We start from the raw sequence: 12,248 nt of genomic DNA on the forward strand, positions 1-12,248 counted from the left end.
GTCTCCTGCTCTTCCTGCTGCCTGCAAAGGAGAACACGGAACTCTCAGGTACTTTCTAGCATGCCCGCTCCCATGCTCTCTATCACGACAATAATGGACTAAACCTCTAAAACGGTAAGCAAACCCCAATTAAATGCCTTCTTTAATAAGAGTTGCCATTACCATCTCTTAACAGCAATAGAACAGTGACTAGGACAGGCAGTGACCTTGTGCTGGGCCAGCAACCTTATGACAACTGTGTGAGTGACTTGGGAGCTGAATCCCAAGCTCTCCCCTCCAAGTCTCAGTCTGCTTGCCTATAAAACCGAGTGGACCGTGGGTTCCAAGAGAGCTGATAAGGAACTGGGGAACGAACGTACAGAAGAGTATATCTCTCCGGTGCTCAAAGGAAGTCACGCCCTTCATGTTACTAAGCCCCTAGAAAATCATTTAATAGTTCACTTATTTATGAATCACTACCAGTCGGCAGACACCCCAGAAAATTATTTTACTCCCTGATCACCTGAAAGCATTCTGTAAAACTATGTATCTCTTCCAACATTTTAAGGTGACATCTAAAATTTCTTGTCATAAAATATAAGAGAATGCAAATATCACTTTCAGTGTGTTTTAGCATGCTGGCATATTTTAATAAAATCGAACACTTTCGGCAATCTTTTCAATGTGTGCAGTGGAATCTAAATATTTGATGGGCCGTGTCTGAAGATGTCACACATGCACCGGCCACTGAGAAGCACACAGTCCAGTTCCCACTCTGCACGGGGAGTTTACATCATTCCCTGATTGCCTTCTAGAACCGCTATTTCCATCCTTTGCTTTCCATGCTTTTATCCTAATTTGTTATATTTTCTGGCTCAAAGTATTTTCTTGATCTTCACCACAGCCGCTGAAGCAGTATATGTGTGAATTTAAATTTCACCCAGGGACCACCTGGTCTTAGAAAGAAACAACAACCAAAAATCAAACCTCTTCTCACACCAAGTTACTGTTATCACTATTTTTTTTTTTTAATCAGAAAGCACATCACAAGGGCTGGGGAATTGGCTCAGCAGTTGTGATGGTTTGTATATGCTTGGCCCAGGGAGTGGCACTATTTGGAGGTGTGGCCTTGTTGGAATAGGTGTGTCATTGTGGGCATGGGCTTTAAGACCCTCCCTCATCCTAGGAGCCTGGAAGTCAGTCTTCCACTAGCAGCCTTCAGATGAAGATGTAGAACTCTCAGCTCTGCCTGCACCATGCCTGCCTGGATGCTGCCATGTTTCTTCCTTGATGATATTGGACTGAACCTCTGAACCTGTAAGCCAGCCCCTATTAAATGCTGTCTTTTATAAGAGTTGCTTTGGTCATGGTGTCTGTTCACAGCAGTAAAACCCTAACTAAGACAGCAGTAAGGAGCACATAGTGCTCTTCCCATTAGGATATGTATGCATACTCCTGTGGGTGTGTCCTGTGGAAGTCAGAGGTCAACCTCAGGTGTTGTTTCTCAGGAGACATGTCTAGCTTGTTTGTTGAAGCAGGGTCTCTCATTGGTCTAGAGCTTCCCAATCTAGCTGGGTTGGCATGCCAGAGAACAATAGGGATTCTCCTGTCTCTACCTCCCCAACACTGGGATTTGAACTCATGCCCTCAGGCTTGCCTGAGAAGCACTTTACCAACTGAGCCAAGTTCCCAGCCCCTAAAGAATTGTCAATGAAACTTTAAGTGGAGTTTTACCTTTTTTCTCTTTGGCGGTGGTGGGTAGGGCTAGGATTTGAATTTAGGTCAACATAAATGCTAGTCCAGTGTTCTACCACTGAGCTACAGCCCTGGCCTTCAAGTTCTTTTTCTTGATATTGAAGTGAGGGTGAATATCATTGCCTACCCTCTCATACACCCTACCCTCTCATACACCCATCCATCCATCCATCCATCCATCTGTCCATCTGCCTGCATATCCATATATCCATCCATCCATCCATCCATCCATCCATCCACCCATCCATCCATCCATCCAACTATCCACTTACCAACTATCCATTCATTCATCCATTCACCCATCTATACATCCACCCACTCACCATCCATCCATCTATCCATCTAAGTATCCATCCACCTCTGCCCCACCACTCACCGCCCAGCCTCTTCTGCCATGTGGGGCTCAGAAACAAAATATTTACATTACCATTTCACTTTACATTTTAGCTGGAAGTGTAGGTAGAATACAGAGTGCTGACAGTAGTGTCCATGTAGACTGTAGCTTTTAGTTGGGTGACCCAAAGTCCAACTCTGCATACAGGCTATCCCAAGGGACCACGTGACAATTCTCATTTGCAAGCAAGTGGGCAGGATGCCCTCACAGATCTGTGTGCTTCTGCAACTTTCCAAATAGGCTATAGTCTGACTGTTGCTGGGGACAGGGAGATTTGTGAACCTGTGTATTTTGTTATAACTGAATGAATTTTCACAGCATGGATAAGTGGATATAAAAGTATTCCTGGGGAGAAACCAGTCTTTGAGTTACTTGGGAAGCTAGCACAAATGAATGATGTCCTGAGGCTGCACTGAACTTTCTTGGGGGTTGGTCTGTGGCTATGCCAAATTCTGAACCCCAAAATCGGTTGCCCTCCAGATGAGTACATCTGCATAGACACTGGCTTTTGTTGTACAAACCTTACTCCCCATTTTAAAGCTATTGGTTAATAAAAGACTAGAGTCTGTGATTGGGCAGTAGAGAGAGAAAGGCGGGACTTGAGAATAGAGTGATGGGTCTCCAGAGAGACCACAGGGGAGAAGGAGAAAGGAAAGATGGAGGGAAGGAGCAGAAGGTCACCATTAGACAGGATGGACCAGGAACATGTGGCTGAGAGAAATGCACCCTGAGGATAGGCTGATGGAGCAAAAGCAGCCCAGGAGAGACTCAGCAGGTAATGTGGGACATCAAGTTTGGATATAGGTTAAAAAAGCATAGAATCTGCTCATTCTAGACTTACAGCTTGTAAATAAAAGACCAGGTTTTTATGTCTTTTCATGGGCTAGATAGAATAAATCTTTCATTTACAGAACTTGGAGGCCACATTAACAGAAAATGGGATTCTTTGAAAAGCATAATAATTTGGCCAAACAATGAAATATTATCAAGACCAAACAAGGTAAAGGTTTCTGTTTATAAAGCATGGGCCATGTTCATCAGTGAGATACCAAGACAGAATGAAGCTGTCATGAGGACAATGCCAAGAGAACAGTATGGTGCAGAAGGACACCTCCAGGATCGGCAGGATACTTGAGTAGTTTGCTTCTTCCATATCAGTAAATGGCAGAGCCAATGATTAATTAGGCATTCCTACACCAGGGGCAGATACTCTGGGCTTCTTTCTCACATAGCCCAGGCAGACTTTGAACTCTCTATGTAGCTGAGGATGACCTTGAACTTCTGATCTTTAGGCCTCTATCTCCTGAGATCACAGGCATTTTACTACCAGGCTCAGTCTGTGTGGTACTAGAGATCAAACCTGAGGCTTTGTGTATGCAGTATAAGCACTGTGCCAACTGAGCTACTCCACAGCCTCAGAGGAGCTGCTTCTGCTTCTGCTTCTGCTTCTCCTTCTGCTTCTCCTTCTCCTGCTGCTGCTTCTCCTTCTCCTGCTGCTGCTTCTCCTTCTCCTTCTTCTTCCCCTTCTCCTTCTTCTCCTTCTTCCCCTTCTTCCTCTTCCTCCTCTTCCTCCTCCTGCTCTTCCTCTTCAGACTTTTTTTTTTCATGTATGTGTGTGATTGTGTGTCTGCATGTATGAATGCTGGTGGCATGTGGAAGACAGAGGGCACTGGGTCCCCTAGAACTGGAGTTGTAACTCCTATAGGCAGTTGTGAGCTGCTAGACATGAGTGCTGGAACAAAACTGAGCAATAAGTGCTTTTAACTGCTAAGTCTCTGGAGAGTCCCATCATGGCTTCTTTCCTGATAGAATGTCTATAGAAGAATTCTGGAGACCAAAGCTTAGACTTGGTTCTGCCTATCAGAGGGTGGGTCAGCACTTTCTGGGCAGAGCACACACAGTACATATAGAGTTGTGTGGTTAAACACACCTGACCTCAGGATACAGAACACTTCCTACTATGTTTCTGAGAATTCTGTCAGGGAAGCATCACACACCCTATAGATCTGAAACTGGATTCTAAGTAGCTCAGCCATGATGGAGGACCCAACATCTCCATTCGGGTTTGGAGAGACTGTTTTCAAATGCTTCCCATTGCTTTATGTATCCAGCCCAAGACAGAGTCCACGCAAGGGTTTACGCCTGCTGCCTCCCACTCTTTTAATATTAAAAGTGTGAGGAATATAAGATAGGCCACAAAAAAGCCGTGTCTTATAGGACAGTCCTCTTGGATGACTGTGGAAAGACATTATACTTGGGGACCCGCTTTCAACTACTAACCATCAGTGAGGGCTGCAGTTAAATTAGCATGACAGAGGACACAGGAATGTTAAGTGGGCTTCAGAATTAAAAGCCAGGTTTGTCAGCCTGAAGGAGGATCAGCTAAAATGATAGCCTATCTGGAAATGTTGTTTGAAGAGCAGACATTAAAATGAAAGAGGTGAAGGAAGCAGGAAGGAGAGCCGCAGTCATTTCTGTTTTAATCTCAGCTTCATCCCTCACAGAGAACCTCATTACACCGGACATTGTGAATATTGGGTCAGAAGTGATGATGTGTCTACAGTACGTTCGATGGCTTTTAAACAATGATTGATTAATCACCGCACAGAACCCATCTGATCTCACTGTAGGCTTCTTCTTTTTTAAAAGAAGAAACTCCCATTCACATATTAATTTGGTGTGGAAAGCCAACACATAGAAGTTAACTCGATGTAAACTTTTCAAAATGAAAGGGCAAAGCAGGTTGACAGGTTTATAAAGCTTGCCTGGGTTTGACCTCAGAATAGAAGTGTCTGCTTCCAGGCAAGTTCAGCCCGTTTGTTTGGGGGTATGCACCTGAGCTGCAGGAGCCGACTATGAAAGATTCATGTGGAATTCTCCCATGCTACCTATGTCCTTAATATCTGGTGGCATAGGTCATATTAGAATGTCAAAGCAAACTTGCCCCAGAGAGGCAGCAAGGTTGCTCTGGGCTCCTGGATGGAGTGGTCAGACTCTCTCCTTCCAGATTGGAATATTACACAGTCCATGCCTCCCACATGGGGAGAGAAGCTGATGCTTGATCATGCCATCCACTAAACAAGCATGACACAGCGTGCAGCTGACACAGCACGCAGCACCTTTAGGAGACCATGTTTCAGCTGTAACATTCCATGCAGCTTAAAAGCTTATTTTTATCCATGCACTCACTATGTTTTGTTTCCCAGAAGCTTCAAGTGCAGCCAAAATATTCAACCACTGGGTTTTGGGAGAGGGTCTGGTTGGTAAATCATTTGCCTTTCAATCATGACGAGCTGGCTTCAGATTCCCATAAGGAATGTATAAAGACATACATGGGTATAGCAACCCCAGTGCTGGGAGGTAGATGAGCAGATTCATAGAACTTTCGGGCCAATAAGCCCAGCCAAGCATTGATTTCCAATTCCATTTGGAACCCCGACTCTAAAAACAAGACGGAGAGTAATTGAAGAAGACATCTACCTACCTCTGGTCTCCATGTCTATACATGTAAATATCACACACACAGCTGCATGTGCACACACGTGTACACATGCACACACATACACATGGACACACACACATACACACATGCACACATATACACATGCACACACACATATACACACATGCACACATATACACATGCACACACATACACACACACATGCACACATATACACACATGCACACACACACACACCCTGCACACATTTGTTCTGTAAACAGCTCTTGTTAGCAGGTGCAGCACACTGTTTATTTAGGCACATAGACATGGTTATCCCTGTTCCTCCCTCTATTCCTACACTATAGAAAAGGAGAGACAAGATCAATGATAAATCATTTTTTTAACTAATTGTAGTATGATCCACCCAGACTTTAATGCCAACATGAGAAGCTGGTCGCAGCCATTACACCAAGGTCCCTTACTTTATTCTCTAGACAAAAGAAAAGGGGGGGGGGAGAGAATCTATATTCAGTAAATGCTAATTGGCTGAAATACCTTTTGATTCTTCAGGAACATTGGCTAGCGTTTCCTTTTGTTTTTAAAATTGTCAACCTTTTCCTGTGGCGTTCTCACAAAATCACACCTCAGAAAAATACAAAATAGACACCTGAGGCTGTAGACACAGCACCCCTTTCTCATGGTGCCTTATGGTGCCTAGCAGAGATGAAGACACTCTATAGAGACAGAGAGGGCCTGACCAGGGAGGGGACAGGTCTCCAGAAAGAGATTTACACAGGTCTCTTCAGACCACCCCACAAGATGAGACTGAAGCCCAGACAATGATGGGCCAGCAGTGGGCAGAACCATACCTTGACCTGTACGGTTTTGATGTACATATCCTTAGCCCCTCTGTTAAATCAATAGTAAATCTCATTTCAGGACCTCCCCAAAGGTGGATTTGGGGAAATGGGTGGCTTTGCCCTTTTCCCAGAGTGGCCACATTGAACAAATTCCTTTTTCTGCTTTCACAATTAGGTTTTTTTTTTTTTTCCGGACGGCATACTGAGGACAGGGGGATGCACCTGGCTTGGAGCACAGGCTCTGACCCCCAAGTTCAATAAGAACATAAATGGCTCTGGAGATCATCTAACCCCTAAGGAACCCAGGGAGGTGATGGGTCTTCCTTCCCTCTGCAAGGCTTCACAGGGTGCTGAAGCACACATCCTAGCAGGGTTTGTAGATTTATCAAGGCTTCTGATCTTTGGAGGTTTTCCAAATAGAACTTCTACGGGAGAAAAAAATGCATAATTGGTTCCATTTAACATTTAGCTAAGTTTGATGTGTCAGGGGAAGGTTCGCCTAAGAATTAAAATAAGACTGGTTCTTCCACTTCCTTCCCTTCCTACACTGTCGTGATAAAGAAGTGAAGAATATATAGAGGGGAAGATTGCAGGGCTTTTACCTAACACAGCCTCATTACAGCTCAGCTTTAAGTGTTTTACCTGTTGCCGATGAAAAGATAATATTTTACAGGGGAGAGAGATGTGAGTCGGTTAATTATAATATTTATGAGTGGCTTCTTATAGACTTTTTGGTTGGGGTAGAGCTGAAATTATCACAAAAATTTTGCATATTCCAATTATCTCCCACCACAGTGCTGCATTCAGAAGGGATTTTGAGAATACATCATTCTCCTTCTATTCTACCCCAGTTCAGAATAGCCCGGAGGACACCAGACCGTTTGATAACTCTGGGGTAGAAGTACTGTGCAAACCCAGAATTTCTTGAGGAATCGTTTCCCGTGTCTTTTAAGAGATTAAGGCCGATTTCCTTGATTCTGAACCAGAGTGCCACTGTCTTTGAGCATCATTATCCTATTTATACCACAATCGAGCGCTAAATCAGATTTGCTGAACAGAATGAATGCCTCCAGCTATAAAACTTGGCAATCATTAACAATAATCATGAGTGCCCTGGTAATACAATCTCTGTCCCTTGTTATTGCTGCTAAAAATGTCTCGGTCAGTTGTGTTTGCGTGCTTCTCCTGTGCCTCTTGACAAAAGCAGAGTGTCACACATGGGATGTTGTGATGTTCCCTCTAATCAATGTACATTAAAAAGGCCTGACTCAGCCTCAGTCTGCCTGCTGTATGATCTGGGGAGGAAGACTCAGATCCTCAGAATAGAGGAGGTTCTCAGAGCTGAAGGACTGACTCAGTCGGTAAAGTGCTTGCAGGGTATGAATAAGGACCCAAATTCTATCCCTCAGAACACACATATAAAGGCTGGGCACAGAAGCAGGGTCTCTAATGCACAGCACTGGGTATGTGATAACAGGCAGATTCCTGGGGATCACAGCCGCCACCCAAGTCTAGTTCTAGGTCCAGTGAAAAAGCCTTAAAAACGAGGAGGAAGGTTGCTAGAGAGGTGGCTCAGAGGGAACAGCACTTTCTGCCCAACCTCGAGGTTCTGAGTTCCAAACTCTAGGATCCTTTTCAAAAGCTGGCTGCTGGCCAGGCTCGGGAGCACACAGCACTTGGGAGGCAGAGGGAGGAGGGTCTCTGGGAGCTTGTTTGTTGGCATTCTGGTTTATGTAGTGAGTTCTAGGACAGGCAGGGCTACATAGAGACTCTATCAAAACAATAACAACAACTGAGTGTTGTAAAGTGTGTCTGTAGCCCTCTCGCTGAGGAAGGTTAAGACAGGAGGATTTCTAGAACTTGCTGGCTGCCAGCCTGTCTTGAGGTTCAATAGGATATAGTGGAGTATGATATTAAGAAGACACTCATGAATGTGAGAGCATGCATGAGTGTGTACATACACCATTAATACACAGGCATGCATTCAGCTGTATACCCACATACACAAAATGTTTTTAAAAGGTGGGGAGCAGCTGAAGAAGACTCCTGGCCTTCACATGGTATGCAGAGCTGCACATAATACACACTTACTAACATGTGCACATGCACACACACACAGAGATTAAAAGAGTGGATGATGGAATCACAACAGAGTTACACAGATGGATCACCTGTCGGGATTTGTGGGTATGTGAGCACACACTCCCTTAATCCCCACACACCAGCATTCTGTGCTTAAGGCAGACAGCTGCCCTGTCATTCTGTCTCTCCTAGCAAAGTAGTTGTCCTGAGATGCCAGGCAAAGAGAACACTGCAGTTCCTCTCACATATTTTAAAAAGCACAAACAGAAAAACCACGTCTCCCCAACCTTTGAGTGTACTCAAGAAGAGGAAACCCAGGGACACAATAGGCCCATATGCCAGAATAGCACTCTGAAATTCACCTTCCAAGGCGAGTCTCCATGGGCATTTTCTCCAGAGTGTTTCATACCATGAAAGGAGACACTGCCAGCATGTGAGGACATATGTCACAGTCTAAAATTTCCAAGTTCAAATAATTTAAAGTCTTTCTTCAAGCTAAGACTTCCTATAATAATTGAGTCTACAACTGCACCTTGTGTATATTTAGTTGAGTGAAAATGAGCAACAGATAGTGCTTAGACATTGCCTTTAAGAGAAAAAATGAAGGCAATGTCTCTATAAATTGTCCAGATTACATTAGTGCTCACTTGGTAATCTAGGCATACCTCAGATTTGAAATCCTCCTGCCTCAGTCTCCTGAAGATAGGGGATGACAAACCCGGGCCACCAGACTTACCTATTAAAATATTCCTAATTTTTAAAAGTTCATGCCATGGTGTGTGTGTGTGTGTGTGTCTAACTTCTGGGCATCAGTACTCTCCTTCTACCACACGGGTCTGGGGATTGAGTTTAGGAACTCAGGTCATCAGGCTTGGCTTCAGGCTCCTTTACCCTCTGAGCCATCTCACTGGGCCCAACTATTGCTAATTTAAACAGAACTGTATATGTACATTTTCTCCTTCTCAGGGATGTTACTCTTAGTTTAATAGAACAAATTAGAGCCTTAGTGGCAAATGAGGTCCATAGGTACAATATGAAGAAGTTGTTAAAATAACAATATTAGCAGTAGACAAAGAGAGTAACATTTTTTAAAAAAGTCAGCAAAACAAGTAAGATCTTGGGTTAAAAATATAAAATTCATATTGTCTGCAAATCATTCAAAGGAATCAATGGCTCTGTAGCCCTTTGAACTACCAACAGTGGATCAATATTAAGCCATAAACCACACCAGAGAGATGAATTGCATGGTGTCCCACCACACAGTGGTTATCAATTACAGCGAGACTTTGTTTCTTTTGGGACCATTAGTTAGATTTTCAGAACTCACGTGCTACGCTCAGGTGGATGAATGGGCTTGTCTTGTTCTCTCCGTTCCTCTCGTTCACAGCCTGCACGTAGTAAGCCCCAGCATCACTCGCTGTTGTAGCAAGGATCACCAGCTGATTCTCCAACGTGATGGCTCTGTTTCCGAGACAAGACACAGCGTCAAGGCCACTTAGGGGAATATAAAAAAGAATAATAAAGACCCAAACATGAGCTGGGGAGATGGCTCAGTTACTAAAGTACTTGTCTTGAAGTCATGAGGACCCAAGTTCAATCCCCAAAGCCTATTTGAAAAAGCTGGCTGTGAAGACATGCTCATAATCCCAGCATCGAAGAGAAGGCAGAGGTGAGTAGACCCTTGTGCTGGTTCGAATGAGACTGGCTGAGTGTTTGGATGCTGGGTCCGCAGATAGTGAAACTGTTTGAGAAGGATTAGAAGGTGTGGCCTTGTTGGAGAAGGCGTGTCATTGGGAGTGGGCTTTGAGGGTTAAAAAAAGCCCACAGCATTGTCAATTCATATTCTCTCTCTCTCTCTCTCTCTCTCTCTCTCTCTCTCTCTCTCTCTCTCTCCCCCCCCTCCTCCTCCTCTTCCTCCTCCTCCTCCTCCACCTCCTCCTCCTCTACCTTCCCCCTTGTGGTTGCTGCCTTAACCTGTAAGCTCTCAGGTACTGCTCTGGCTTTATGCCTGCCGGCCGCTAACTCCCCCTCACCCTCTTGCCATGATGGTCATGGACTTAATGTCTAAAACTGTAGGTAAGCCTCCAGTTAAAAACTTTCTTTTGTAAGTTGCCTTTGCTATAGGTTCTGTCATGGCAATGACAATGTACCTATCCTACCTGGTGAGTGTCAGGCTGTGGGTCTCCCTTCTCCCCAGGGTTGTTGGCCACGGGGGATTAAGATAAGAGAGGTAACTAACAGGGTTTCAGACAGCCCGTGAGTATGAACGGAAATGATGATACATTCTGGGATCAGCTTCCAGGAAACAGGTCAACTTTACTCAGGGTGAGTCAAGGGTTATATAGTTTTGGGGAAGGGGGTAGGAATATCCAGGGTGGGCACAGGTCATTGGCTGAAGGCTAAGGCACTGAGATACCTCATTAGCATGGGGAGGCATTCCAGGGAATCTCAGATGCTAGGTGAACAAGTTTCTTATCTGGATGAAGAGAGCTGACCCTGTAATCTCACCAAGGCTATGTGACAGTCCACATAGAGAGGGTATGGGGGTTTGATCTCCCCCAGACAAAGTCAGAGAAGGAGAAGCCTTGCTGGTAAAGGGAGGTCCTACTTTTTGAGGCGCTCACAAGGCTATCTGGATGTTGGTAGACTTCTACCTTAATTAGCAGGGTTCTCCATACCAGGCCAGTGAGAGATCTTGTATCTAAATACAAGATGGGATGGAGTCTGAGGATTGATGGCTGAAAGTCGACCTCTCATGGGGATGTGCTTATGTCTGCACACTGAATCCACCAGAGCCCCCCCAAAATAAAAAGGAAGAATAAATAGACAAAAGCAATATACAGGCCAGCTTGTGATTTGCCTCTTCTGGTGGGGTAGCATCCTACCATCTCAGGGGTTCTTCATCTGAAGGAGCTCTTGACTCTAAGGAAAATGGTATACAGCTGGAGACTAAAGCAGATGTTCCCGAGGACTCAAGGTACTCCCTGTTAGGAGTTCCAGGGGAGCAGCCTCTTGTTCTAGGCCAAGCTATCTGAGCATGTTGTAAGTCATAAACTAGGTCCAGCATGGCCTTGGTAAGGGTGGAATGACACTGTTCCCACCTCGTCCACAGGGCAAGCACGCAGATCTCTGAATTCTTTTGTAATGTTAACAATAATGCCACTGTTGTCTCTGAAGAATCACGGGGGTAGGGTCCTAGGATGCTGATTCATGGGATAATCAAAAGGGAACCTGGAGTGAATGACTGGATTTATATGTAAAATAAACGACTGGGCTTCTGATCTGAAAGAGATGAGATATCCAGAGAAATTTTTATAGTAAAAAGAGAGAACTGCATGGAGAACAGACATGAGCAGAAAACAGAGAGCGATCTGGAGAGCTTCAGAAAAGCAGAACATAGAAAAGTCAGTCTGGAAAGCTGACTTGAGCAGAGGGTAGGCCACCAGCTTGGACCCATGATTTGACTTTGACTCACTTGTTTTCACTGCTCTCGGACACACCTTCCTGGGCAGTCACAGCCTTCCCAGCAGAGGGATGGACCACGAATTGATCTGTGACAAGAGACCATGTGTCCTTTGCCACCTCGGAAATCTCACTGGAGTGTCAACAAATACCACTGTCCACAGTGCTGACTACGTCCATTAAATTCCCCAGTCGTTACCAGTTATGGAGGGCACACTCCCAGTTATGGAGGGCACACTCCCAGCTATGGAGGGCACACTCCCAGCTATGG

The 12,248-nt window shown here is 44.8% G+C and overlaps 1 protein-coding gene across 1 annotated transcript in view; it reads right to left on the bottom strand.

Moving 5' to 3' along the window:
* The window catches only part of Sdk1 (sidekick cell adhesion molecule 1), a 620,720-nt gene that overhangs the window by 406,105 nt on the left and 202,367 nt on the right, over window positions 1-12,248 (bottom strand). Inside the window, exon 4 of the mRNA XM_028756035.1 lies at window positions 9,843-9,976. Within this exon, the coding sequence (XP_028611868.1) occupies window positions 9,843-9,976 (134 nt within the window). The remainder of the gene's footprint in view (window positions 1-9,842; window positions 9,977-12,248) is intronic.

Source organism: Grammomys surdaster, unplaced genomic scaffold (genome assembly GCF_004785775.1).
Source record: "Grammomys surdaster isolate TR1022 unplaced genomic scaffold, NIH_TR_1.0 126109, whole genome shotgun sequence".
NCBI classification, from domain to species: Eukaryota; Metazoa; Chordata; class Mammalia; order Rodentia; family Muridae; genus Grammomys; species Grammomys surdaster.